The 24,292-nt window shown below is 31.9% G+C and overlaps 1 protein-coding gene across 3 annotated transcripts in view; it reads right to left on the reverse strand.

Annotated features, from left to right (window-relative positions):
• The window catches only part of LOC134691278 (neurogenic locus notch homolog protein 1-like), a 61,253-nt gene that overhangs the window by 15,571 nt on the left and 21,390 nt on the right, over positions 1-24,292 (reverse strand). Inside the window, exons 8-23 of one of the 3 annotated variants that reach the window (XM_063551711.1) lie at positions 23,695-23,790; positions 23,338-23,421; positions 17,475-17,585; positions 17,036-17,152; positions 15,760-15,870; positions 15,301-15,414; positions 15,011-15,127; positions 14,358-14,468; positions 13,568-13,678; positions 8,317-8,433; positions 7,910-8,020; positions 7,080-7,190; positions 5,291-5,407; positions 4,857-4,967; positions 3,782-3,895; positions 950-1,063 (exon numbers count right to left, since the gene is read on the reverse strand). In XM_063551711.1, the coding sequence (XP_063407781.1) occupies positions 950-1,063; positions 3,782-3,895; positions 4,857-4,967; positions 5,291-5,407; positions 7,080-7,190; positions 7,910-8,020; positions 8,317-8,433; positions 13,568-13,678; positions 14,358-14,468; positions 15,011-15,127; positions 15,301-15,414; positions 15,760-15,870; positions 17,036-17,152; positions 17,475-17,585; positions 23,338-23,421; positions 23,695-23,790 (1,767 nt within the window). The remainder of the gene's footprint in view (positions 1-949; positions 1,064-3,781; positions 3,896-4,856; positions 4,968-5,290; positions 5,408-7,079; positions 7,191-7,909; positions 8,021-8,316; positions 8,434-13,567; positions 13,679-14,357; positions 14,469-15,010; positions 15,128-15,300; positions 15,415-15,759; positions 15,871-17,035; positions 17,153-17,474; positions 17,586-23,337; positions 23,422-23,694; positions 23,791-24,292) is intronic. The other 2 variants (XM_063551712.1, XM_063551713.1) reach the window with 2 other exon arrangements.

Here is a 24,292-nt window from a genome sequence, read left to right on the forward strand (position 1 = left end):
TTTAGATGACAATTGAATGCAAACATTTGAATCATATTGTAGTTTTGATGAATTTAAATTAATATTTAATTTTATGGGAGGTGCTCTCATTAGAAATATGTTTTGTTTAAACTTAAGAAAGCATAATTTTAGTATTGGATACTAGGTACTACTGAGTGATACCCAAGCACTTGAGTGCTCATTGACATCTCTCATACGTATTGTAGAGTTACATTATGTACATAACTACTCTCAATATCAGCCCAACAATACTAAATCTGCAAAATTTCAAAAGCAAATTAATTTTTGTTCTCATCCCTTGCTGGAATTTAAACTCATGCTTATGGGATATTGAAACTTCACTTCCTGCTATTGATATATTGTTAGACATTTCTACAAGAAATAATGATGATGAGTAGAAAAGTAACACCTAATGTCAAGAAAGATCCAACTACTTATTCCTAAAAAAAACTTTTTTGTAAAATAAATGAAGTTTTAAAGAACAGTAAAATAACTTTTAAGATAAAACTAAGACACTTAGTATTTGGATATAAAACTTCTGAAGAAGAATATTTTGACTTAAACTATTTTTTAACAATTGTAGGGTTTTCAATTTACAAAGCCTACTACATATTTGATCAAAGACAAAAAATTGCAATGTTTTCTCAATGTTTCTCAATGAGTTCAATAGAAGAGTATGTCTGAAAATTAAAAGTAATGTTTTAACAACTATTAGAAAACAAATGAATAGTCATATTATGTGATTAAGTGATATTATCTAATATATATATGATGTAAAAAATGTAATATGTATTTTGCAACTAATCACTTCCCTGAGTGATTAGTGGATTGTAACAGGGAAAATCAGGAGGAGCTTGGACTCTTTAATGATATTGTAACAAGCCAATATTTGAAATAAATATTTATTTATGTTGTTAAAAAAAAACTTATTACTAATTCTAGTACTTACGTTCACATCTATCACCTGTGAATCCACCAATACAGTTACATTTTGCCAATCCATTGACAACCTGACAGCCACCATTATTTAAACAACTATAGGCAGGATTATTACATGGAGATACTGGAATCATTAAAATTATAACATTTAAGTAAGTATTTCTATGTAATATTATATAGGATCTCCATGGATGAAAATTGAACGATGGAGGAACTTTCATCATGACAAACCAAGTCTAGGCCATACAGCATTAGGTTCGAGTACACAGTTATGCTCCCTTGATTTTTGTTCTCCATGAATACTCCCTAGTGTGGACAGTGTTACTTGCTAATCCTTTTTATAACCCATTCAAATTTATTTCTTCATGTATTATGTCTCAAATAGCAAGTAGGGGGATAAAATTATACTGTTAAAAAATTTCATTCATGAATTCTAAAGTATAGTAGTGGTTTGGTCCAGCTGAAAAAGGTTAAAAATAAGTATTACGGAAGATGTCAAGACCCACTGAACATAAAATTGTCTATATCTAGGTGTAATACCACCAAATCATGGTAAATCACATCCGGTTGCATACGAAAGTAGGTCTAAAAAAATATTCCCTTGAATTTGACCGTTGTAGGTAATTAATTCTACATTTTATTGCAGTAAAACTATTTCTGTGTTATAAACATATGTCTTGGGTATTTCAAAACACCATTATTTTTTATTTGTGACTTCTATAGAAAATTTTGTAATCTTACGGTTACATGGTGACTAAAACTTGTACACAGATAGAATAAGGGGAGAAATTTGATTGGTTAACTTCCAATGATGGTTATTTTCTTATATGCAATGAAATGTTATGTGAAACTTTTTCTATAGAACTGGACAGGATGAAACTTTACTCATGCCAAGTATTTCTTTATTTGAAACAAAGATAAATTCTGCACAATTTTTTGAAAAGTGCAAATTTAACAAAGACTAATAGGGGAAAATCAATGGTGGTATTACACCTAATATGGGAAGCTGTACATGCACCTATGGCCTTGTGAGTAATCTCACGTGTTAAAATTTCTTGCTATTTAAGTGAAATAATACAAAAAATGAAATATTCTGAGTGGATTGAGTCTCCAAAACACATTTTATGAGAAAATTGTCCTGAAATAGGACTGTACCATGAATATTCAGTTGACAGAAAAAGCCATACTAAGTGCATATATTTATTTTTTTGGAGGGGGTGAGCTTTTTCTCCTTATTTCTTATATTTTGCTATGATATAACATTTTCCTAGGTAATGCTCAAATAAATATATAGTTATAAGTAGATGAAATTATTTTTATTGTTGTTATGACAAGTTATTCACTAAAAGAAAAGCCTTTTATGTCGCTCTTTGGAACGCGGCGTAAATTTAATTTTTACGTAAGGACTTATTGAAACCACCTTGGAGACAGTAAACTTTTGTATGGATTGTTCATTCTGCTTAAATGCTTCAATTACTCATTTCTTATAACATTTCTACCATAAATGAGTGAAAGTTACCCTAATATTTTTATTTATTGGCCTGAAAAGTTGAAATTTTGAGGAAATGTGAGGTATAATTTGACCACAAGAGACCTTATAAAGAAGACAAAAAGGTTTATTAGTGGTATTTTATCTTCCTTAAATCATCTTGTGTATCATTTTCAACTGTTTGTAGGCAGATAAGATAGATATTTGATCATTTATTGGTCCACACTCTATTTTAACTTGATGCGGCTTGGTTTGGATTTGTCAAAGAAATTTTGCTCGAATCGCTGTAGATGTCGTCTTTCATTATATTAGATTTTTCTCAAACTAGTGAACTGATTATGACAAAACTTGACAGAAATGCTTGAAATAACCAGTATTACAAAGGGAAAAAGTCACATTCAGTTTATTGAACAAAAAGCTCTTCTTTAGGTGTAATACCACCAAGTCATGGTAAATCACATCCGGTTGCATACGAAAGTAGGTCTAAAAAAATATTCCCTTGAAATTGACCGTTGTAGGTAATTAATTCTACATTTTATTGCAGTAAAACTATTTCTGTGTTATAAACATATGTCTTGGGTATTTCAAAACACCATTATTTTTTATTTGTGACTTCTATAGAAAATTTTGTAATCTTACGGTTACATGGTGACTAAACCTTGTACACAGATAGAATAAGGGGAGAAATTTGATTGGTTAACTTCCAATGATGGTTATTTTCTTATATGCAATGAAATGTTATGTGAAACTTTTTCTATAGAACTGGACAGGATGAAACTTTACTCATGCCAAGTATTTCTTTATTTGAAACAAAGATAAATTCTGCACAATTTTTTGAAAAGTGCAAATTTAACAAAGACTAATAGGGGAAAATCAATGGTGGTATTACACCTCTAGAGTAAAAGAGCAGATGAAGTTTTCTATTATTTTGATATAATTTGTACCAAAAGTAGTACACCTCACTGTAAAAATATTATTGAGAAAGGGCAGGTGGGATTTTTTTTATTTCCATAGTGTATTGTCTAAATGAAATGCACTAAGAAATAACTGCATGTGTACTCGGACCACCATAGCCTGTTAGAAAGTTTTTAATATCTCCATGTTAGAAAAAATGAACAGGTTGACATATTGCTAATCTAAATTATATTTATTTGAGTTTTCATTATTAAATAATCAATATTGTCTTTAATTGCTATTTGTAACTATTCAAATGCCATTATAAATTAGCAGCCAAACCATAATGGCTCCCCTTCAATAGTTGAGAATGACCAAAAGCTGTCATGAAGGTTCCCATGTAGTTTTCATTTATTTGTGCTTTATTTTTTAATAAACATTTTTAAGTTAAGAACTCACTTTCACAAGACTTTCCACTATATTGTCCATTACACATACACATAGCCTGTCCAGTTATACTGTTAAACTGACACAGTCCATTACCACTGCAATCCACACTTGAACAAGGATGATCTAAAACATAAAAATTATCAAAAGATCAAACTAGACTAGACAAGCTACCTCTCAATATCATATATTATGGATTCATTATTGTTGATTGGATACCAATTTTCGTGGTTTTCATGGGTACAGGTGAACTTTGAATTTAAATGGTCAGCAATTACACTTATTTTATAGGTTGTATGTCGACTTTTGCAAAACCATGAAATCACATATCCATAAAAAGGCAAGATTTCTGCAATCCACAAAAATTAGTACCCATGCTAATAAATGAATCCATTTTTATATAGATTAGACGTTGGTTTTCCTGTTTGAATGTGTTTACACTAGTTATATATTTGGGGCCATTTATCATGTTTATATCTTGATGTTAGACTTGAATCAAGGCTCCATGTTGAAGATCGTACTTTGAACTATAATGGTTTACTTTTATAAATTGTTACTTGGATGGAGAGTTGTCTCATTGCCAATTGGCACTTATACCACATTTTCCTTTATATATACTATATTCAAATGTAATTCAAAAGTAATTGAGAATTACATGCTTTTTTCAATGTAATTAATTAAATTACCATCACATGTAATTAAAAAAATGCTCAATTACACATTACATTCAATTACATGGAAAATTGTAATGCATTACACTTAATTATCATTACATTTTTAATTACCCCAACCCTGATATATATATATTTGTATATTGACACTTGTTTATTATTGAAGACCAAATGTTGACTACCTATTTCTTTTAGTTTTGTATATTATTTAGTTGCTGTTTTACAAGTGTATTACCACATTTCTGTTTATATATATAGAGGAAACCTTTACTGATTGGTCAGAAGTGTTATATCAAACATTTTTTGGTAGTTTTTATATTCAACTAAACTTGAAATTTGATAGAGAGTTGTCTCATTGGTAATCAAACCATATCTCCTTATTTTTATATCGTAATTAATTGTAGTATCGTACTCACTTTGACATCGATTTCCTAAGAATCCTGGAGGACAGTCACAATATACATTTCCACTTTTTGTATAACATGTACCAACACCACATTTAATATCTCCAGTACTACATGCACTGACTATAAAAAAAAATTGAAATTTTTATATACAGTAATTATATGATTCATTTTTGGGGAGTTAAAACTTCTTCAATTTTAAAAGGGGCCTCCTTGGTCAAGTGATCTATTTAAGTAGTCTAACTACTATATTACTAGGTTGTCAAAACTGAGGTTGCGAGTTGGTATTTGGCATGTGGCAGATGCATTCAACACAAATCCAAAGAATTCAAATTTGGAATATGAAGTTTTTCCACCAGCCATAAGCATAATAAGTAGTAAGACTATTACAATTTTATAATCTCTTAAACTATAACAGTTTTATAATCTCTAACTGTAGTACTTACGTTCACACATAGCACCTGAGTATCCATCAGGACAGCTACATGTAATATTTCCATCTGGCAGTAATGTACAGTTACCACCATGGATACACATAGAGGCAGGATTTTCACATGGAGAGACTGGAATCAGTTAAAAATGTAGTTAGTAAGTAAGTAAGTTAGTAATAAATTCAGAAATTATTGGGAGGTTTTGATTATTGTGAAAAATGAGACAGAGTTGTAAACGCAATAATTTATACTTGCATTTTGAAATATCTTATATGAATTAAACTTGATTTTTTTCAAAATCTTAAAAATAAAATTGTAATTTAGTCTAAAACTACAAAATTGCAATCATAAACGCACACAATAATTTCTGAATTTACAGTATATATGAGTACAAAATGAAACCTGACATACAAAATACACCTGACCATATATGGACCAATGAGTCACCTTTTACCCATTATTCAATATAAATTATTCACAATATCATGTCTTAAAGATGTACTTAGGTGAGGTTTTGGAATTCGTGTCAAATTTGTAGATTCCTTGGTGTTTTTCCTTACAAAACAAGGTAAAATATTTTGCCCCATAACACCCATTTATTTTTTCATACTAAACAGCTCATGGAAAGTAATTTATCAAAGTTTTAGAAGATTCTTAATTTTCTTTCTTTTGTTTTGGGACACAAGTAATACCAATGCAGACATAAGGAAAAAGTTCGAGTAAGCCTTTTCCTGCCATATTTTAAATCTCAAATATCTTGAAAAGGAGGTCCATGAACTATCAATTTTTTTAGCTTAATTTTATCCTTAAAGAATGCTCTACCAGTTTATAGTGTCAATTTTAAATTCTTGATTTATTAATTTTCAGCTAACCTCACCTAAGTACATCCTTAATTATTAATTTGAATCTTAATTCCAGAGAAAGATAGCTTTATCGTTCTTAATTTTGTCTAAATAAGTCTTAGCCTTCTGTACAACTAGAGCAAATAGTTTTATCGGCAAGACTTTTTGATTTGGTTTGACTTTGCAATTTTAAGTTTCTAAAGCTTTTAAATTAGGCCAACTAAAATTAATTAGTAGATTTTCATTCAGATTTATAAAAAAACTGGGGCGGATGAGTCCAGTACTTCATACCACAGGGTGTATAGGCAAGTGTAAAATAAGCTTATATCATGTACATAATTTTTCAAACTCTTGAATAAATATCTCTGATTGGCAACCACTGTTATACATGAAATAACGAAATTATAAACAGTTACCTATAACGAACATGAACAAAATCCGGAAATTATAAAAAATTTTAAATAAAAAAAAATCTGGCCTTACTTGAATACATTATTTGCTTCCATCAAACTATTCAGATTCCTTGATAGGTACATGTATTTAATGAAAAAAATATTAATTATGGTATAGTAATTCCAGTGACTATTTGTTAACACCAGAAAAATTATTAAGAGGGTTAGAAATTAGAATTTTAAGTTCTACCTTTTCCAAATTTAAGTGTCATTGCTTATTAAAGTCAACATCAAAGCCAAATTAAAATCTGAATTTAACTAAAATATTTCATAAGAAGTTTAACTTGTCCCTTTTATTAAAAGAATTTCAATTTTTAGAATTATTATTCTTTGACAAATTTATTTATCTATTAAATTGTATTAAATTCTATCATATATAAGAACCTTATATAGCCAACTGTACAGTTCCTGTTTTAATCATTGTTGAGGACCAATTTTCATTTGTCTCTATGGCAATCATACAATGTCCTCATATAAGTATATAATTATTTTTTTAGTATATTTCCTTACTTTCACAGTTTCTTCCTATGAAGTTACCAATACATTCACAGTATGCTTGTGTAGTTGTTGGATCAAATTTGCAGGTTCCATTATTACAATTTATCAAACTGCATGCATTATCTGAAAATATAAAGACTAAATTTTAATTAAATTAAAAATAGTATCTATTTACATCATTTTGAATCTTTTCATGCAATTTTACATGAAAGATGTTTTTTTTAAATTTAAATTTATAATCAAAGATAAAAAAAGACTCTCATGCTACTAAAAAAGGATAATATACAATTTAGTGAAATTCTATGATTGATTTGGCTCCAGCATTTAAATTCTACCTTTGCCAAATATAAGCATCATTGCTGATAAAACTCAACTTTTTTGCTAAATAAAGATTTGAGTTAAATCAAAATATTTTGTTACAAGTTTGACTTGTCCCTTTTTTAAATTTTAGAACATATTGTCCTTTGAAAAATTTATTGATCCATTGAATTGTTTTAAATTCTATTATTATATAAGAACCATAAAGCTACCCATACAGTTCCTGTCTTATAATTTTGACTGGCTATACAGCCCTCACACAGCCACATGTGTGCATTCCCCTCATTTCAGATATTCTATTGTAGGAAAAAGTAAAATCACAAAATTACTGAACTTAGAGGAATATCAAACCCTTCTCTGAGTGAGTGAGTGAGTGAGTGATTGGTCAGAAGTTATATACTAAACATTTGTTGGTAGTTTTTATTTTCTAACTAAACTTGAAATTTGATAGAGAGTTGTCTCATTGGCAATCAAACCATATCTCCTTATTTTTATATTGTAATTAATTGTAGTATCGTACTCACTTTGACATCGATTTCCTAAGAATCCTGGAGGACAGTCACAATATACATTTCCATTTTTTGTATAACATGTACCAGGACCACAATTAATATCTCCAGTACTACATGCACTGACTATAAAAAAATATATATACAGTAAATGATTCATTTTTGTGGAGTTAAAACTTCTTCAATTTTAAATGGGGCCTCCTTGGTCAAGCGATCTAACTACTATATTACTAGGTTTTCAAAACTGAGGTTGCGAGTTGGTATTTGGCATGTGGCAGATGCATTCAACACAAATCCAAAGAATTCAAATTTGGAATATGAAGTTTTTCCACCAGCCATAAGCATAATTAGTAGTAAGACTATTACAATTTTATAATCTCTTAAACTATAACAGTTTTATAATCTCTAACTGTAGTACTTACGTTCACACATAGAACCTGAGTATCCATCAGGACAGCTACATGTAATATTTCCATCTGGCAGTAATGTACAGTTACCACCATGGATACACATAGAGGCAGGATTTTCACATGGAGAGACTGGAATCAGTAAAAAATGTAGTTAGTAAGTTAGTACTGTAAGGCCAACTAAAATTAATTAGTAGATTTTCATCCAAATTTTTTTTTTAAATGGGGCAGGTGGGAGGATTTTATTTTTAAATTTTATTTCATATAAAACCCTTGTCACAAGTTCTTCATACCGCGGGGTATATGCTAGTGGAAAACAAGCTTGTATAATGTATATACATGCTGTATAAGGAATCTAACACTATTTTTTAAACTCTTAAATAAAAATCCCTGATTAGCAACCACTGTTATACAGGTAAATGCCGCTTTAGAAACCTATTTATAGTATACATGAAAGAGAAGAGAAATGCTCTCCTTAGTTGGACTAGACCTACACCAAATTAATTTTGCTTGCTAGGCAATGGTTTGTAGTCAATAAAATGTATTGGTAAAATTGTATGCAACACAAGTATTATGAGTACAAAATGAAATGTAAACTCAGCGTGGAAAGTAATTATGATGTAAAACATGAACTAAAGGTTCATCATAAGGAATTGAAAAATATGGCCGTGTTTACCTCACAAATTTTTCTCTGAGTACAGACAAACCTATACACTTGCAAAGGTTTTAAGGGATGGCAGGAACTAGATATATAAATTCTAAATGCATTTTATGTTTTAGCAAATTATAAACTTTTCTAGATTTTGCTATCCAGTTTTTTCGTTCCTGCAGAAGGTGCTTAAATAAACTAAGTTTGGAAAGTGGTTTGAGAATCTCCCCTGGTATAATACATGTTGTGAGTAGTATTGATTTACTATGTAGACTGTAGACTTCATATAACTTTTATATATCTAGTTCCTGCCATGCCTTCTTCTTCTTCCAGGTAAGGAACCGGATTCATTGCTGAATGTTAATGGTTCCGCGCGAAAAGTTTATGCAGTGTTGGGCAACACAGAAAGATTTCTCTTGGCTATTTACAAATTACATTCAAAACGTTCACAAAAAAAATATACAATTAAAATTATTTACAACTGTATTTCCTACTTCCTTTCAGAGCATGCCTTCAGGGCAGCTCTGAATCTCTCAACGGTGTTGGTCGCTGTAACTGTTGTTGGTAGGTTGTTCCAGTCCCCGATTGTCCTCGGGAAGAAAGATCGGCCGTAGGTGTCTGTACCTGTTCTTTCTTGGAAGAAGCGGTTTTTACCTCTGGTCCGGTTATCATTCGAGGTCAAATATTGGTGACGGTCTATATCTATAAATTCATGCTGAATCTTGAATACCATGCATAATCTATTTGTTTTCCTCCGTTCTTCGAGGCTTTCCCACTTTAGGTTTTTTACCATATTTGTGACACAGCCAGGTGTTCGGTCTGTGAAGTTGTTATTCACAAATCGTGCAGCTCTTTTCTGAACTTGTTCAATTGCCTTTATTTTGGGCAGTTGGGTCCCATACTGTGCTTGCATATTCCACTGCAGGTCTTACCATGGACACATATGCAGCTGCCTTTACAGGTTTTGTACAGCCTTTGAGGTTTCTACGTTTAAATCCCAACGTTCTGTTTCCTTTGCCTACTGTATTATCTATGTGTTTATCCCATGTTAGGTTGTTGCTGATGGTTACTCCAAGATATTTACTTGCTTCCTGTGTGCCTAGAGTATGACTGTGAAGATGGTACGATGTTTGTATCACTGGTCTATTTTTGGGGGATATTCTTATGACAAGGCATTTTTTGGCATTAAAACTCATCTGCCATTTGTTTTCCCAGTCTTCCAATGCTGTTAAGTCCGTTTAAAGAAGTTTACTGTCAGCTTGGTTGGTGATGGTACGAAAGAGAAGGCTGTCATCCGCGAACAATTTGATCTCTGATGTCGATGCTGTTTCTGGCATGTCATTAATGTAGGCCAGGAACAGTAATGGACCAAGGACTGTGCCTTGGGGTACACCAGAGAGTACTGGTACTTGTGAAGAGACTGCACCCTCTAATATCACGCTCTGCTTTCTGTTATGTAGGAAGCCCTTAGAGTAATTTTTAATTAGATAATGCGCTATATAAATATTGTAAATAATAATAAATAATAAGGAGCGAATCCATTTATTGGTTTTGGGATTGACGCCATAGTATTCCAGCTTGTGTAGGAGGTGATGATGTGGTACCTTGTCAAATATGCTTTTGCAAAGTCAAGCAGGATGATGACTACTTGGCCGTTATTTTTTACTTTCGATGCAATGTCGTTGTTGGTTACGATTAGTTGGGATTCGCATGATTGTCTTTTGCGGAATCTGTGTTGTGCATCAGTTAGTATTTTATTTTTTTCAAAGTGGTCCTATGTACAATGTTACTATGTACAATATGTTCTAAGACCTTACATGTGATGGAAGTTAGAGATACTAGTCTGTAGTTAGATGCTAGGTGCCTTTCGTCTTTTTTAAAAAGTGGAACTACATTGGCATCTCTCCAATCTTGCGGGACTCCACCAGTATTCAATGATGTTTGATATAGGTCTGTGAGTATAGGAGCAAGTTGTTCTGCTGCTGCTTTCAGTAAAAAGGCTGGTATTGAATCGGGACCAGTAGCTTTATGCGGTTTCAAGTTTTTTAATAATTTGTGGACTCCGTTGATACTAATTTTTACGTCCTTCATGGTGGAGTATGGACTTTTTCCTTTATCTAGAAAGTTATTTAGGTTTTCTTTGGTAAATACTGACTGGAATTGGTCCTTTAAAATGTCAGCTTTACACTTGTTGTCACTTTGCAAAAATCCCATTTTGTTTTTTAGCAGTGCCACTCCTGTCCATTCCTGACCTTTGCTCTTGATATAAGGCCTTAAAACTTTCCTAGATGTACCAGTTTGTCTGTACTCATAGTAAATGTTGAGGTATAAACATCGCCATATTTTTTAATTCCTTATGATGAACCTTAACCAAAAAGTAGTTGTTGTTTAATAACTAAATTGAGGGTATTGGGACAGATACAGAGGGTGTTTGGTGTTTGTCAACAAAAACAACAGCCATGGGTTAATATAAGGGAATTCAAATGCGTGTTTGTCAACTTTTTTTCTAAATATACGGTCATAAATCAAACAAACTCGTGCTTGTGTCAATTTCTTAAATGCAGTCGTTTTTTTGTACCAATTTGTTCTACAATTTTTGAACTTTGGATATCATTCACAGTCCAAACTTCCTGACACGAAGTAATCGTATAAATAAAGAAAAAAACACGGTTTTTGATTCACTTGTGATGTAACCGCAATTTGCGTTAAATGACAAGGCGTTTTACTCGTTACTTGAATATTTCATGCCTTTCTCGTTATCAATCTTTATTCTCGGTAGATGATGTTGTCATCATAGAGCAGCAGAATATGTCGACTCAATCATTTCGTTATATTACTCGAAGAAAAACAATTTAAACGAAATTTGAAACAGGAAATGTTGAATAAAACGAAATTATCGATGATTTCCGGTAACGGACATGAACAAAATCCAGAAATCGTATTCTTGTTAAATAAAAAAAGTCAGCGCGGGACGATTTCAGAGGGGGGGGGGGGGGGGGGGGGGGGGCAGGGATGAAAATCTAGCAATTAATTTTAATTGGCCTAAATTCAGAAATTATTGGGAGGTTTTTATTATTGTGAAAAATGAGACAGAGTTGTAAACGCAATAATTTATACTTGCATTTCGAAATATTTTATATGAATAAAACTTGATTTTTTTCAAAATCTTAAAAATAAAAATTGTAATTTAGTCTAAAACTACAAAATTGCAATCATAAATGCACACAATAATTTCTGAATTTACAGTATATATGAGTACAAAATGAAACCAGACATACAAAATACACCTGACCATTTATGGACCAATGAGTCACCTTTTACCTATTATTCAATATAAATTATTCACAATATCATGTCTTAAAGATGTACTTTTCCTTACAAAACAAGGTAAAATATTTTGTCCCATAACACCCTTTTATTTTTTCATATAAAACTAAACAGCTCATGGAAAGTAATTTATCAAAGTTTTAGAAGATTCTTAATTTTCTTTCTTTTGTTTTGGGACACAAGTAATACCAATGCAGACATAAGGAAAAAGTTCGAGTAAGCCTTTTCCCGCCATATTTTAAATCTCAAATATCTTGAAAAGGAGGTCCATGACCTATCAATATTTTTAGCTTATTTTTATCCTTAAGAATGCTCTACCAGTTTATAGTATCAATTTTAAATTCTTGATTTATTAATTTTCAGCTAACCTCACCTAAGTACATCCTTAATTATTAATTTGAATCTTAATTCCAGAGAAAGATAGCCTTATCCTTCTTAATTTTGTCTAAATAAGTCTTAGCCTTCTGTACAACTAGAGCAAATAGTTTTATCGGCAAGACTTTTTGATTTGGTTTGACTTTGCAATTTTAATTTTCTAAAGCTTTTAAATTAGGCCAACTAAAATTAATTAGTAGATTTTCATTCAGATTTGTAAAAAAACTGGGGCGGGTGAGTCCAGTACTTCATACTGCAGGGTGTATAGGCAAGTGTAAAATAAGCTTATATCATGTACATAATTTTTCAAACTCTTGAATAAATATCTCTGATTGGCAACCACTGTTATACATGAAATAACGAAATTATAAACAGTTACCTATAACGGATATGAACAAAATCCGCAAATTGTAAATTTTTTAAATAAAAAAAAATCTGGCCTTACTTGAATACATTATTTGCTTCGATCAAACTAGTCAGATTCCTTGAAAGGTACATGTATTAAATGAAAAAAATATTAATTATGGTATAGTAATTCCAGTGACTATTTGTTAACACCAGAAAAATTATTAAGAGGGTTAGAAATTAGAAACTTAAGTCCTCCCTTTTCCAAATATAAGTGTCATTGCTGATAAAACTCAACCTCAAAGCCTAATTAAAATCTGAGTTTAACTAAAATATTTCCTTAGAAGTTAAACCCTTATATTAATAGAATTTCAAATTTTAGAATTATTTTTAGACAAATTAATTTATCCATTGAATTGAATTAAATTCTATCATATATAAGAGCCTTATATAGCTAACTGTACAGTTCCTGTTTTAATCATTGTTGAGGACCAATTTTCATTTGTCTCTATGGCAATCATACAATGTCCTCATATAAGTATATAATTATTTTTTAGTATATTTCCTTACTTTCACAGTTTCTTCCTATGAAGTTACCAATACATTCACAGTATGCTTGTTTAGTTGTTGGATCAAATTTGCAGGTTCCATTATTACAATTTATCAAACTGCATGCATCATCTGAAAATATAAAGACTAAATTTTAATTAAATTAAAAAATAGTTTTTTTCAACAATAGTATCTATTTATATCATTTTGAATCTTTTTATGCAATTACACATGAAAGATGTTTTTTTTATATTAAAATTCATAATCAAAGATAAAAAAGACTCATGCTACTAAAAAAAAGATAATATACAATGTAGTGAAATTCTATGATTGATTTGGCCCAAGCATTTAAATTCTACCTTTGCCAAATATAAGCATCATTTCTGATAAAACTCAACATTAAAGCTATTAATAAAGATTTGAGTTTAATCAAAATATTTCTTTACAAGTTTGACTTGTCCCTTGTTTAAACAAATTTCAAATTTAGAACTTATTGTTCTTTGAAAAATTTATTGATCCATTGAATTGTTTTAAATTCTATAAAATAAAAACCTTTTATTGCTAACCATACAGTTCCTGGGTTTTAAATCTGACTGGCTATTCAGCCCTCACACAGCAACATTTGTGCATTCCCCTCATTTCAGATATTTCATTGTAAGAAACCCTTCTCTGATTGGTCAGAAGTTATATAATAAACATTTTTTGGTAGTTTTTATTTTCAATTGAACTTGAAATTTGATGGAGAGTTGTCTCATTTTCAATCATACCACATCTCCATATTTTATATTGTTATTTGTAGTATTATACTCACTTTGACACCTATCACCTAAGAATCCTGGAGGACAGTCACAATATCCAGTCCTATTAGCTGTATAACATGTACCAGGACCACAATTAATAGCTCCACTTCTACATGCACTGACTAAATGAAAATTTGAAATTATTATATAAAGAAAATGATCCATTTTTGGGGAGTTAAAACTTTTTCAATTCTTAAATGGGTTTCCTTTGCCAAGTGGTCTATTTCTATATTTGTACTACTGTATAACGCTTGTAAAAACTTAGGTTTGGAATTTGTTTTTGACATGTAGCAGGTACATTCAACTCAAATACAAAGACTTTAAATTTGGAATTTGAAAATTTTCCACCAGCCATATACATTAAGGAGTTCGACCAATGACTGGTTAGCTAAAGAGTCAAAATGTTGTGTCTGAGTAGTTATAATGTGATATTTCTACCTACACAATGTTACATCTTGCAATTTAAAATTCAACTCTGTACATAGGCCTAGTATAAAACAGGATATCATGAAGTGTCATTTTTGCATCATTCCTCCCACATCCATAATTTCTAATCCTAGTTCTTACGTTCCCACCCATCACCTGAGAATCCATAATTTCTAATCCTAGTTCTTACGTTCACACCCACCACTGAGAATCCATAATTTCTTGTCCTAGTACTTACATTCACACCGATCACCTGAGAATCCATCAGGACAGCTACAATTGATATTTCCATCTGCCAGTAATGTACAATTACCACCATGGAAACACCTATAGGCAGGGTTGTCACATGGAGAGACTGAAATCAATAGTAAATATCACTTTGAACTGAGCATTTCAGTGTAATGTTATGCAGTATATTAATGCTAGGGATGTAAATAAGAACTTGAATACATCGTAGGTGGGCATAAAAATAAATTTCATATATTTTTGCTTTATTGTTCTATAAACTTCCTTTAGTTAAGAACTCACTTTCACAAGACTTTCCACTGAATTGTCCATTACACATACACATAGCCTGTCCAGTTGTACTGTTAAACTGACACTGACCATTACCACTGCAATCTACACCTGAGCAAGGATCATCTGAAAAATAACCAATTATTAAAATATCGCATAGCATGTCCAGTTGTACTGTTAAATGGACACTGTCCATTACCACTGCAATCTACACAAGGGCAAGGAAACTAATCCCGACAAACCACCTGTCAACATCATTTACTTTTGATTCATTTTTATTGCTCAGATACCAATTTTCATGGTTTTCAGGGGTACAGGTGAACTATGAATTTAAATGTTTTACAAATAAGACTATTTCAATCTAATTGTGTGCTAACTTTTGCAAAACCATGAAATCACATATTCATGTATTCAGGCTATAAAGTGTCCTTATTTTTATTTTTATATTGTTATTTGTAGTATTGTACTCACTTTGACATCGATCTCCTAAGAATCCTGGAGGACAGTCACAATATGCAGTCCTATTAGCTGTATAACATGTACCAGGTCCACAATTAATAGCTCCACTTCTACATGCACTGACTAAATAAAATTTGAAATTATTATATAAAGAAATGATCCAATTTTGGGGAGTTAAAATTTCTTCAGTTTTAAAAGTGGTCTCCTTAGAGAAGTGGTCTAATAAAGTACTTTACTACTAGCTTGCCAAAACTAAGGTTCTGAGTTTGTATTTTGCATGTGGCAGGTGCATTCAACTCAAATATAAAGACTGTATATATTTTCTACGAGCCATAAGCATTACAAAGTAAGACCAATGATTGGTTAGCTCAAGAGTCAAAAATTATGTAGCTGGGTAGCTATATCTTAATATTTCAAACTCTGTGCAAAGGCCTAGCATAAAATAGGTTATTATTAAGTTAATTTTATATTTGTATCATTCCTTTATCAAATCTGGAATAAGAAAATTATTTCACAATTATCCATCAGTTTAAGTTCTGAATATATACAAGTTGAATGTTGAGGACGTTTCAATTTTTTCATGCAACACATAAACAGTTTTATAAATTTGATGTTTGACAGCAGTATTAAAGAAATCATGAGTGAAAAAGTTGCAACAATTGCAACCAACAGCAAAAAACAATAGCAGTTTTATAATTTCTAATACTAGTCAATCACCTGGGAATCAGTTATTTAAAATCCTAGTACATATATTCACATCGATCACCTGAGAATCCATAATTTCTAATCCTACTTCTAACATTCAGACCAATCACCTGAGAATTCATAATTTCTAATCCTACTTCTTACCTTTACACCGATCACCTGAGAATCCATAATTTCTAATCCTACTTCTAACATTCAGACCAATCACCTGAGAATCCATAAATTCAAATCCTAGTTCTTAGGTTCACACCGATCACCTGAGATTCCATAATTTCTAATCCTACTTCTTACATTCACACCAATAACCTGAGAATCCACAATTTCTAATTCTAGTTCTTACTTTCACACCATCACCTGAGAATCTATAATTTCAAATCCTAGTTCTTATGTTCACACCGATCACCTGAGAATCCATAATTTCTAATCCTACTTCATACATTCACGCCAATAACCTGAGAATCCACAATTTCTAATCCTAGTTCTTACTTTCACACCATCACCTTAGAATCTATAATTTCAAATCCTAGTTCTTAGGTTCTCACCAATCACCTGAGAATCCATAATTTCTAATCCTAGTACTTACGTTCACACCGATCACCTGAGAATCCATCAGGACAGCTACATGTGATATTTCCATCTGCCAGTAACGAACAACTACCACCATGGAAACAACTAGATGCAGGATTATCACATGGAGAGACTGAAATCAGAAATAAATACAGTAAGTAAGTAAATTGTTTATTATAATGATTTTTGTAAATCAAAATAAATATATATATATTTGTACAAAAGAACAAATTCATTGGACCATGTGGTAATCCTCAATGAATGGTTAAATGAATAATACATATTATTACAAAGTTTTTAAATTGATCTTGTTTGACTTTGCCATATATGTTTTTTTTCAATTGCAATTGTTGTTCACAATTTTATCCTTTGGTCCTAAATGAATACCAGAAATTGTCTCCATGGCAATCATAACACATATCTTTATATAAATATTTTTTAGTATATTTCCTTACTTTCACAGTTTCTTCCAATGAAGTTACCAATACATTCACAGTATGCTTGTTTAGTTGTTGGGTCAACTTTGCAGGTTCCATTATTACAATTCATCAAACCACATGGATCAGCTAAAAAAATATATACATTCTTGTTACTAAATTTAAACTGAAAAAAAATCAGGGTTGGCAAAGTATTACCCGCCCCAGAATTCCCAGGTGGGAAAACCCGGATTTTCCCAGGCTGGGCAATACTCCAAGAAATGAGAAATACTGGGCATTACTGGGCAATATGATTTTTTAAGCTCATTTTAACACAAAAAAGTAAAGTCTTGGCATAGTTTCATAGTAGTATAGCTAAATATATACTTTTTATATAGATGACCATTGACAGTCATTTCTAAAAGAATGAAAAATTCAATTTCATTCCCTTCTATGTAGACAGAATACAAGATTTGCACATTTAAGGAAACCTTGTTAATTACCAAGCATAATGTTTCAATAACCATACTTGAAAACATGAAAAAAATAGTTATTGCAATGTTTAAGTGAATTGTGAATATTGTACATACATATTGCTTAATAAACACCCTAAGGGGTCATGCCATTAACACTTAAAGATTTGAAAGGGCTGATTATTGTTACATAAACAGATCTGCATTCTAATCTGAATGATTACTTACTAATTAGTGACAGAACATTTACATTATGTATATGTAATTTTTATTACATGATTTAAATTGTTTATTCTTAATAGGAGTTATATTTATTTAAAAAAAAGTTTTTTGCTTTATATTTAGTTTTACCAATCAAGACAAACAAAAAGGTTATATATATCTTAAATGTTTAACATATGTGTTCAATCACTTGCTCCTCTATAAAATTCAGACTAGTATATTGTATTCTCCAGTAATGCCCAGTATTACCCACTAAAACCCAGTAAAACCCGGGTTTTCCCAGTACTTCCCACTGGGCTGGGCAATACTCATAAAACCCGGGTTTTGCCAACTCTGGAACGAATGTCAAAAACAGATGAAACATGCAATGACGAGAAAGACCTCATGCTACTAAAAAAGATCATGCAATTTAGTGAAATTCTGCATGTGTATTTTGTAATAGTTTTGAATGTCTGTATTCAATAATTGAAACTGTCTTTCCTGCCGGAAAACTGCTTCCCAATAAAATAGACAATCTAAATTACAAGCCAACAACTTCTACATTTCCCTAACAACTTTATAAATAGTAGAGATATATATGTTACAGACCGTATGAGTATTTGGAGCGTACGCGTACGGTATGGACCATATGCGTACTTTATTAAAATACTCATACAGTCGGACCATATGCGAACGGTCTGACTAATATTTAGAAGTTGGCAAAGGTAATTAAATGCAAATAACAGATCAATTTTACTTAACTCTCAAATTGACTTATATAAAAAAGTTTAATTGTAATTAAAATAAAAACTTTATATCTTAATGATTTAAATATTCACGCTAATTGATTGTTAATCTCATGTATTTAGCATGTCGATCACTCAGTAAAATAATTGAATTATGATCACTAAAATTGAAAATATCGGAAGTAAATATAGTGTGGGAGAACAATTGTTTTAGAATATTTAGCAACTTTACAAAAAAATGAAAATACTAAGAAACATACACAAACTGCAAAAATGTAAATGTAAAAAATATTAGTACGTTATCGTGGTAGCAAGTGTAACATTGGTTTCAGAGTAATTAGGATCAAGATATATACAATTAAACGTCAAGTATTTAATTTCAATTGTTCATTTGTTTATTTTATCCGTGTAATTGTACAATGTATCAATATTATAAGTAAAACTAAACATAAAGATTGTGAGTAATGTTAATTTTGTTTAGATTTAACCCATTTGATCTAGTAACTTGTATTGTCAGCTCATATATACTTGACCATATGTGTATATTCATACGGTCTGACTGTATGCGTATGGTCGCACCGTACAAGTATACGTATACAGTCTGAACCTTACGCGTACAGTCTGGAACATATACATTGAATTGCGACATTACCCGTTAATTATCATTTCTTGTCTTTCCTATTTATTCTAGAAATCAATAAACCAATGTTTCCTTGCACACAGTCATCTAAAGGCCCCTAAATGAATTGTTGAACCATGCAGTTTTATTATAATGCTAATCTTAAAGTTGCTCTTCCATACATACTTGAGCTACTGCAATAGATAGTTTTCAAACCATATAAATTAAGTTTGAGTTAACTCCCTTTGCATAGTTTTGGAGGTCATAACTATATATAATTAACCAGATTGAAACATTGGATACCACACCTGCCAACTTTTCAAAATGCCCATGGGGGTTTTACATGAAAGAGGACTCTTGTGGTCTGGGGCCTTCCAATGCATTTTAATGTTGTTTTTTGTCTTCTTTGTACTTTTGATAGCCTACAGCAGTTATAAATTAACTGTTTTGTTTAAGATTGTGGACAAAATTGCTCTTTCAAAATTTACATTTGGGAACTTTCATGGAGGAAATCCCCTGCAAATAGTGACAGTTGGCAAGTATGGGATACGCAGGTATCCTAACTAGGTTGTAGAAATGAGAGCAGACAGCTAGAAATAAAAATTGTTTAGAAAAGGGTTTTGAAGTCTAGAACTCAGTATAACAAGTTGCATTTGGTTCACTTTTGAATAATTTAATTTGGGATGTAACGCATCTTCTGATTGGTTACCATTATTTTGTTATGAGCCCATAAACATAATTTAGTCATGTGACCGTGACTTCATCAATGTTTTTTCATGGTTTTCTACGGTGTAAAATGAAATTTAGAATTAAATTATAAAAGAAGACTGTAATATTTATTCCGTCTATTCGAAATAACATAAAAAATTTGGTGCACACTATTAAATAACCCGATATGCGCATTATTCAGTGTGCACCAAATGTTTTATGTTATTTCTCCATAGATAGAAAAAAAATTACAGTCATTCCTTAAAGGAATTTGGGCACTTAGCTCTTCAACATGGCAAAACAAAGGGTAGTTGTCGGGAATATGTGAATTGAGGAATAAAAACGTTGCATGTTCTAATAATGTAATCGATCTATATAATGCCCAAGTATACAAGTGATACATCACAAAGTCTTGACATTACAATATAAGTGACGTTCCCGCGGTGTGTTCGCCCCGTATTTACAACATTCTGGGGGCCGCAAAAAGTTAAAATTCTATATACAATACAATCTCAAATGTGAATAAGAAATTTCAAATTAAAAATATTTACGCTTGAAAATTAAAGTCTCTATATATGTATAGAAAATAATAACTGTCTTTGTATAGTGGTATTAAAATTTGACACTTTAACACTTTTAAATAACGATTCACAGTTCATATAAAAAGGGGTAGTTAACAGTTCACATCTGTTCTTTATCATCTCGATTTGCTGGTAGATTCATCTTGGACGGTTGAATGACTTGTACGGTAGTTTGTTCCTACGTATCTTCTTTTTTTCTAGCTCGGTGGTGCGGTATGTAATGTTTTGTTTTTCTGTTACATCCCTCGTTATCAATTCTTCGAACGAAACTTCTTTGCTTTTTGTTCTTTATTGTATTGTCATAAGCTTTCCCAATACTTGTTTCCTTTAACGGACCGGATAGAAGGTAGCCTAGATTTGATTTTACTGCTGTAGGTCCATCTCCGCCGATGATTTTATCTCCAACAAACTGCCAATAGTAATCTGCTCCTATCAAAACGTCAATTTCGAATATACCTTCGTCTGTGATCGGATGAGCCAGATTTATTCCTTGTAAATACATGTACTTGTTTTCAGTCAAGTCTAATTTGCAGATATGATTTTTGAACGGAACGGCTATTTTCGGTACGACAAGTACAGCAATTGGTATTTTCTGTTTCGTCTCTGTCTTGACCAGTAATGTACCTTTACCTAGCTGTTGTATAGTATTGCCAGTGTCCGAAGCATGATAGTTGTATAGTTTCTGTGTTGTCAACTTTCAGGTTTAGTTTCATAGCAAGATCTTCTGTTATGAACGAACGTTGCGCACCTTCATCAAAAAGTATATTTGCGTCAATACTTATACTATCGGAACAAACGGGTGCAACTGCTGTTTTTAATAATACGGTAGAATGTGGCTTTTGCAATGTGTGATTTGATGTGTCTGTTTTTCTTTCTTTGTCATGCACAATGTTAACATTTAAGGATTGTGATGATTCCGTAAAATGCTTGTGTTCATGTTCGTCGGTTTTGGTACGATTTGCGATTTGATTCATGTAAGTTCCACTTTGGACATTTTTACTTCTGTTATCAACCATTGATTCATAGCATATGCTAGAATGATGTTTTCTCTTGCAATGATGGCATACATGTCTAGAGTAACATTCACTGACTCAGTGCGCACCGAGACAATTGAAACAAAGATTGCTGCGTTTTACGATTTCCACTCGTTCATTTGTGTCTGTAATCCGAGTACAGTTCACAGGTGCGTGAATTTCTTGACAGTATATACATGGTCTCACGGTTAGATCATGTTGGTTACTGTTTAAATAATCGACTCTTCTTGGCGTATATAGTTCTTTTTCGAAAGATTCATGCGTTTCTACGAGAAACGTACATGTAGGCGTGGTGGAAAAGCTTTGTCGGATACCGTAATCCTGACCTGCTTCGATAATATTGATCTCATTCTGAATAGATTTGCGTAAATCTGATAAAATCCATGTATTTGATCAGTGATCTCGTACTAGATGTTGCCTTACTTCTCCGGGAAGCTTGCTCAAAATTGTTGGAACCAGTAATGTGCCGTAAGTGTCTTGCGATTGGTCTAACGCTTCCAATCCGCGTACTGATGCCTCTATGCGATCATAAAATATGTGTAAACTGGCTAAATCATTATTTGCGGGTGTAATGTCTAGCAATGCTTTCATGTGTGCTTGTATGATTTTATTCGATTGTCCGTATCTTTCTAGATCTCTTAATACGTTGATTGCCTCCTTATAATTAGCGTTTGTCAATGCCAACCCATCAATTGTATGTGAAGCTTCACCTCAGAGTTGCGATTTTAAATAGTTGAACTTTTGAATATCTGGTAGACTAGGGTTCATATGTACTGCCGATTCGAAAGAATCCCAGAAAGATTGCCATTAAATAATATTTCCACTGAAATTGGGCAAAGTTAATTTCGGAAGATGGTGTGTTTGATTGCTAAACGTTGACAATGACGGTGCGATATAGCTCTGTTGTTGATTTTCAATACATGAGGTTGGAATGAAAGGTGGCGCTTCATAATTTAATGTTTGATATGATGAAGTTGACTGTTGATTTGTATGATTGTTGGAATTGTCTAAACTCTGTATGAATATACGCAAGTGTTTTAGTATAGTTTCTAAATCTAAAGTATACTCATCTGTGTTGAGAATTTCTTCTTCAATATCCTCTGCATCGATTGCACTTATAATTTGTTGATTCAAATCTTCTAAAAGTTTCTTCTTCTGTTCCACACTCTCGAATGTCGCTAAAAGATCTACCCTGGCTAACTCCACTTCGTTTTTCAAATCGTCGATTTTCCGCAAATGTCTACACTTCTGTTCGCTTTCCTTATCGATTTCAGCTTATTCAAATCCATTGGGCACGGCACCAAAATGTCGGGAATACGTGAATTAAGGAATAAAAACGTTGCATGTTCTAATAATGTAATCGATCTATATAATGCCCAAGTATACAAGTGATACGTCACAAAGTCTTGACGTTACAATATAAGACCAAAGTGACGTTCCTGCGGTGTGTTCGCGCCGTATTTACAACAGTAGTAGCTCTTGCTCAATTTATTTTAATCTAAACCTATATAATAGCCAATAAATGTAGAAAACAAATTACCATTACAGCATCCACAAGAGACTTGTCCAGCATCTGTAACACTGCACACTTCACCTCCACAGTTATGCCTTTGACACGGAGAAACTGTAAAAATAAGTAGAAAGTTGACACATACTGTGGATTCATTTATTTTTCACGGGTGTCAATTTTCGTGGATAAAGGAAAACTTGTGTGTTCATGGATATCTAATTTTATGGTTTTGCCGAGGTCTGCTTACAAGCCTATGGAAAGTTTGACATTTGTTGAACATTTATTTTCATGGTTTTACATGTTATCGGTCTTGCTTTTTTTTAAGCCATATGGCATTACTTTTTATTCATAATTTAAAATGTCCCTCCGATATCTTTCTCCTCTTACCATCACAATTTGTCCCTGTCCAGCCCCCTACACAAACACAAGCTCCTAATGAATTTAGGGTACCTCCATTGGAACAGTATAATCTACAAACTTTTTCTGAAAAATATACAAAAAGAAACAGTCACAGTGGAAGACTCAATATCCATATCTCCACAGCATCATATCTTAGTCACCTTAATCATGTACATATTGGAGACATTTTCAATTTCATGACTTTAGCTGACTTCAGTTTTGAACACTCCACAAAATAACTGTACTTAAATGTACATTTAGAAAATTTTGTATGCATTCATTATTGCAATTTTAGAAGAATGAACTAAACTAGAGGCTCTAAAGAGCCTGTGTCACTCACCTTGGTATATGTGAATTAAACAAAGGAAGCAGACAGTTCATGACAAAATTGTGTTTAGGTGATTGTGATGTGTTTGTACATCTTACTTTACTGAACATTCTTGCTGCTTACAATTATCTCTTTCTATAATGAACTTGTCCGTGTAGTTTCAGTGGAAAATGTTAGTAAAAATTTACATATTTTATGAAAATTGTTAAAAATCCATTATAAAGGACAATAACTTCTTAGGGGGGGTCAATTGACCAT

Source organism: Mytilus trossulus, chromosome 11, assembly GCF_036588685.1.
Source record: "Mytilus trossulus isolate FHL-02 chromosome 11, PNRI_Mtr1.1.1.hap1, whole genome shotgun sequence".
Lineage (NCBI taxonomy): Eukaryota > Metazoa > Mollusca > Bivalvia > Mytilida > Mytilidae > Mytilus > Mytilus trossulus.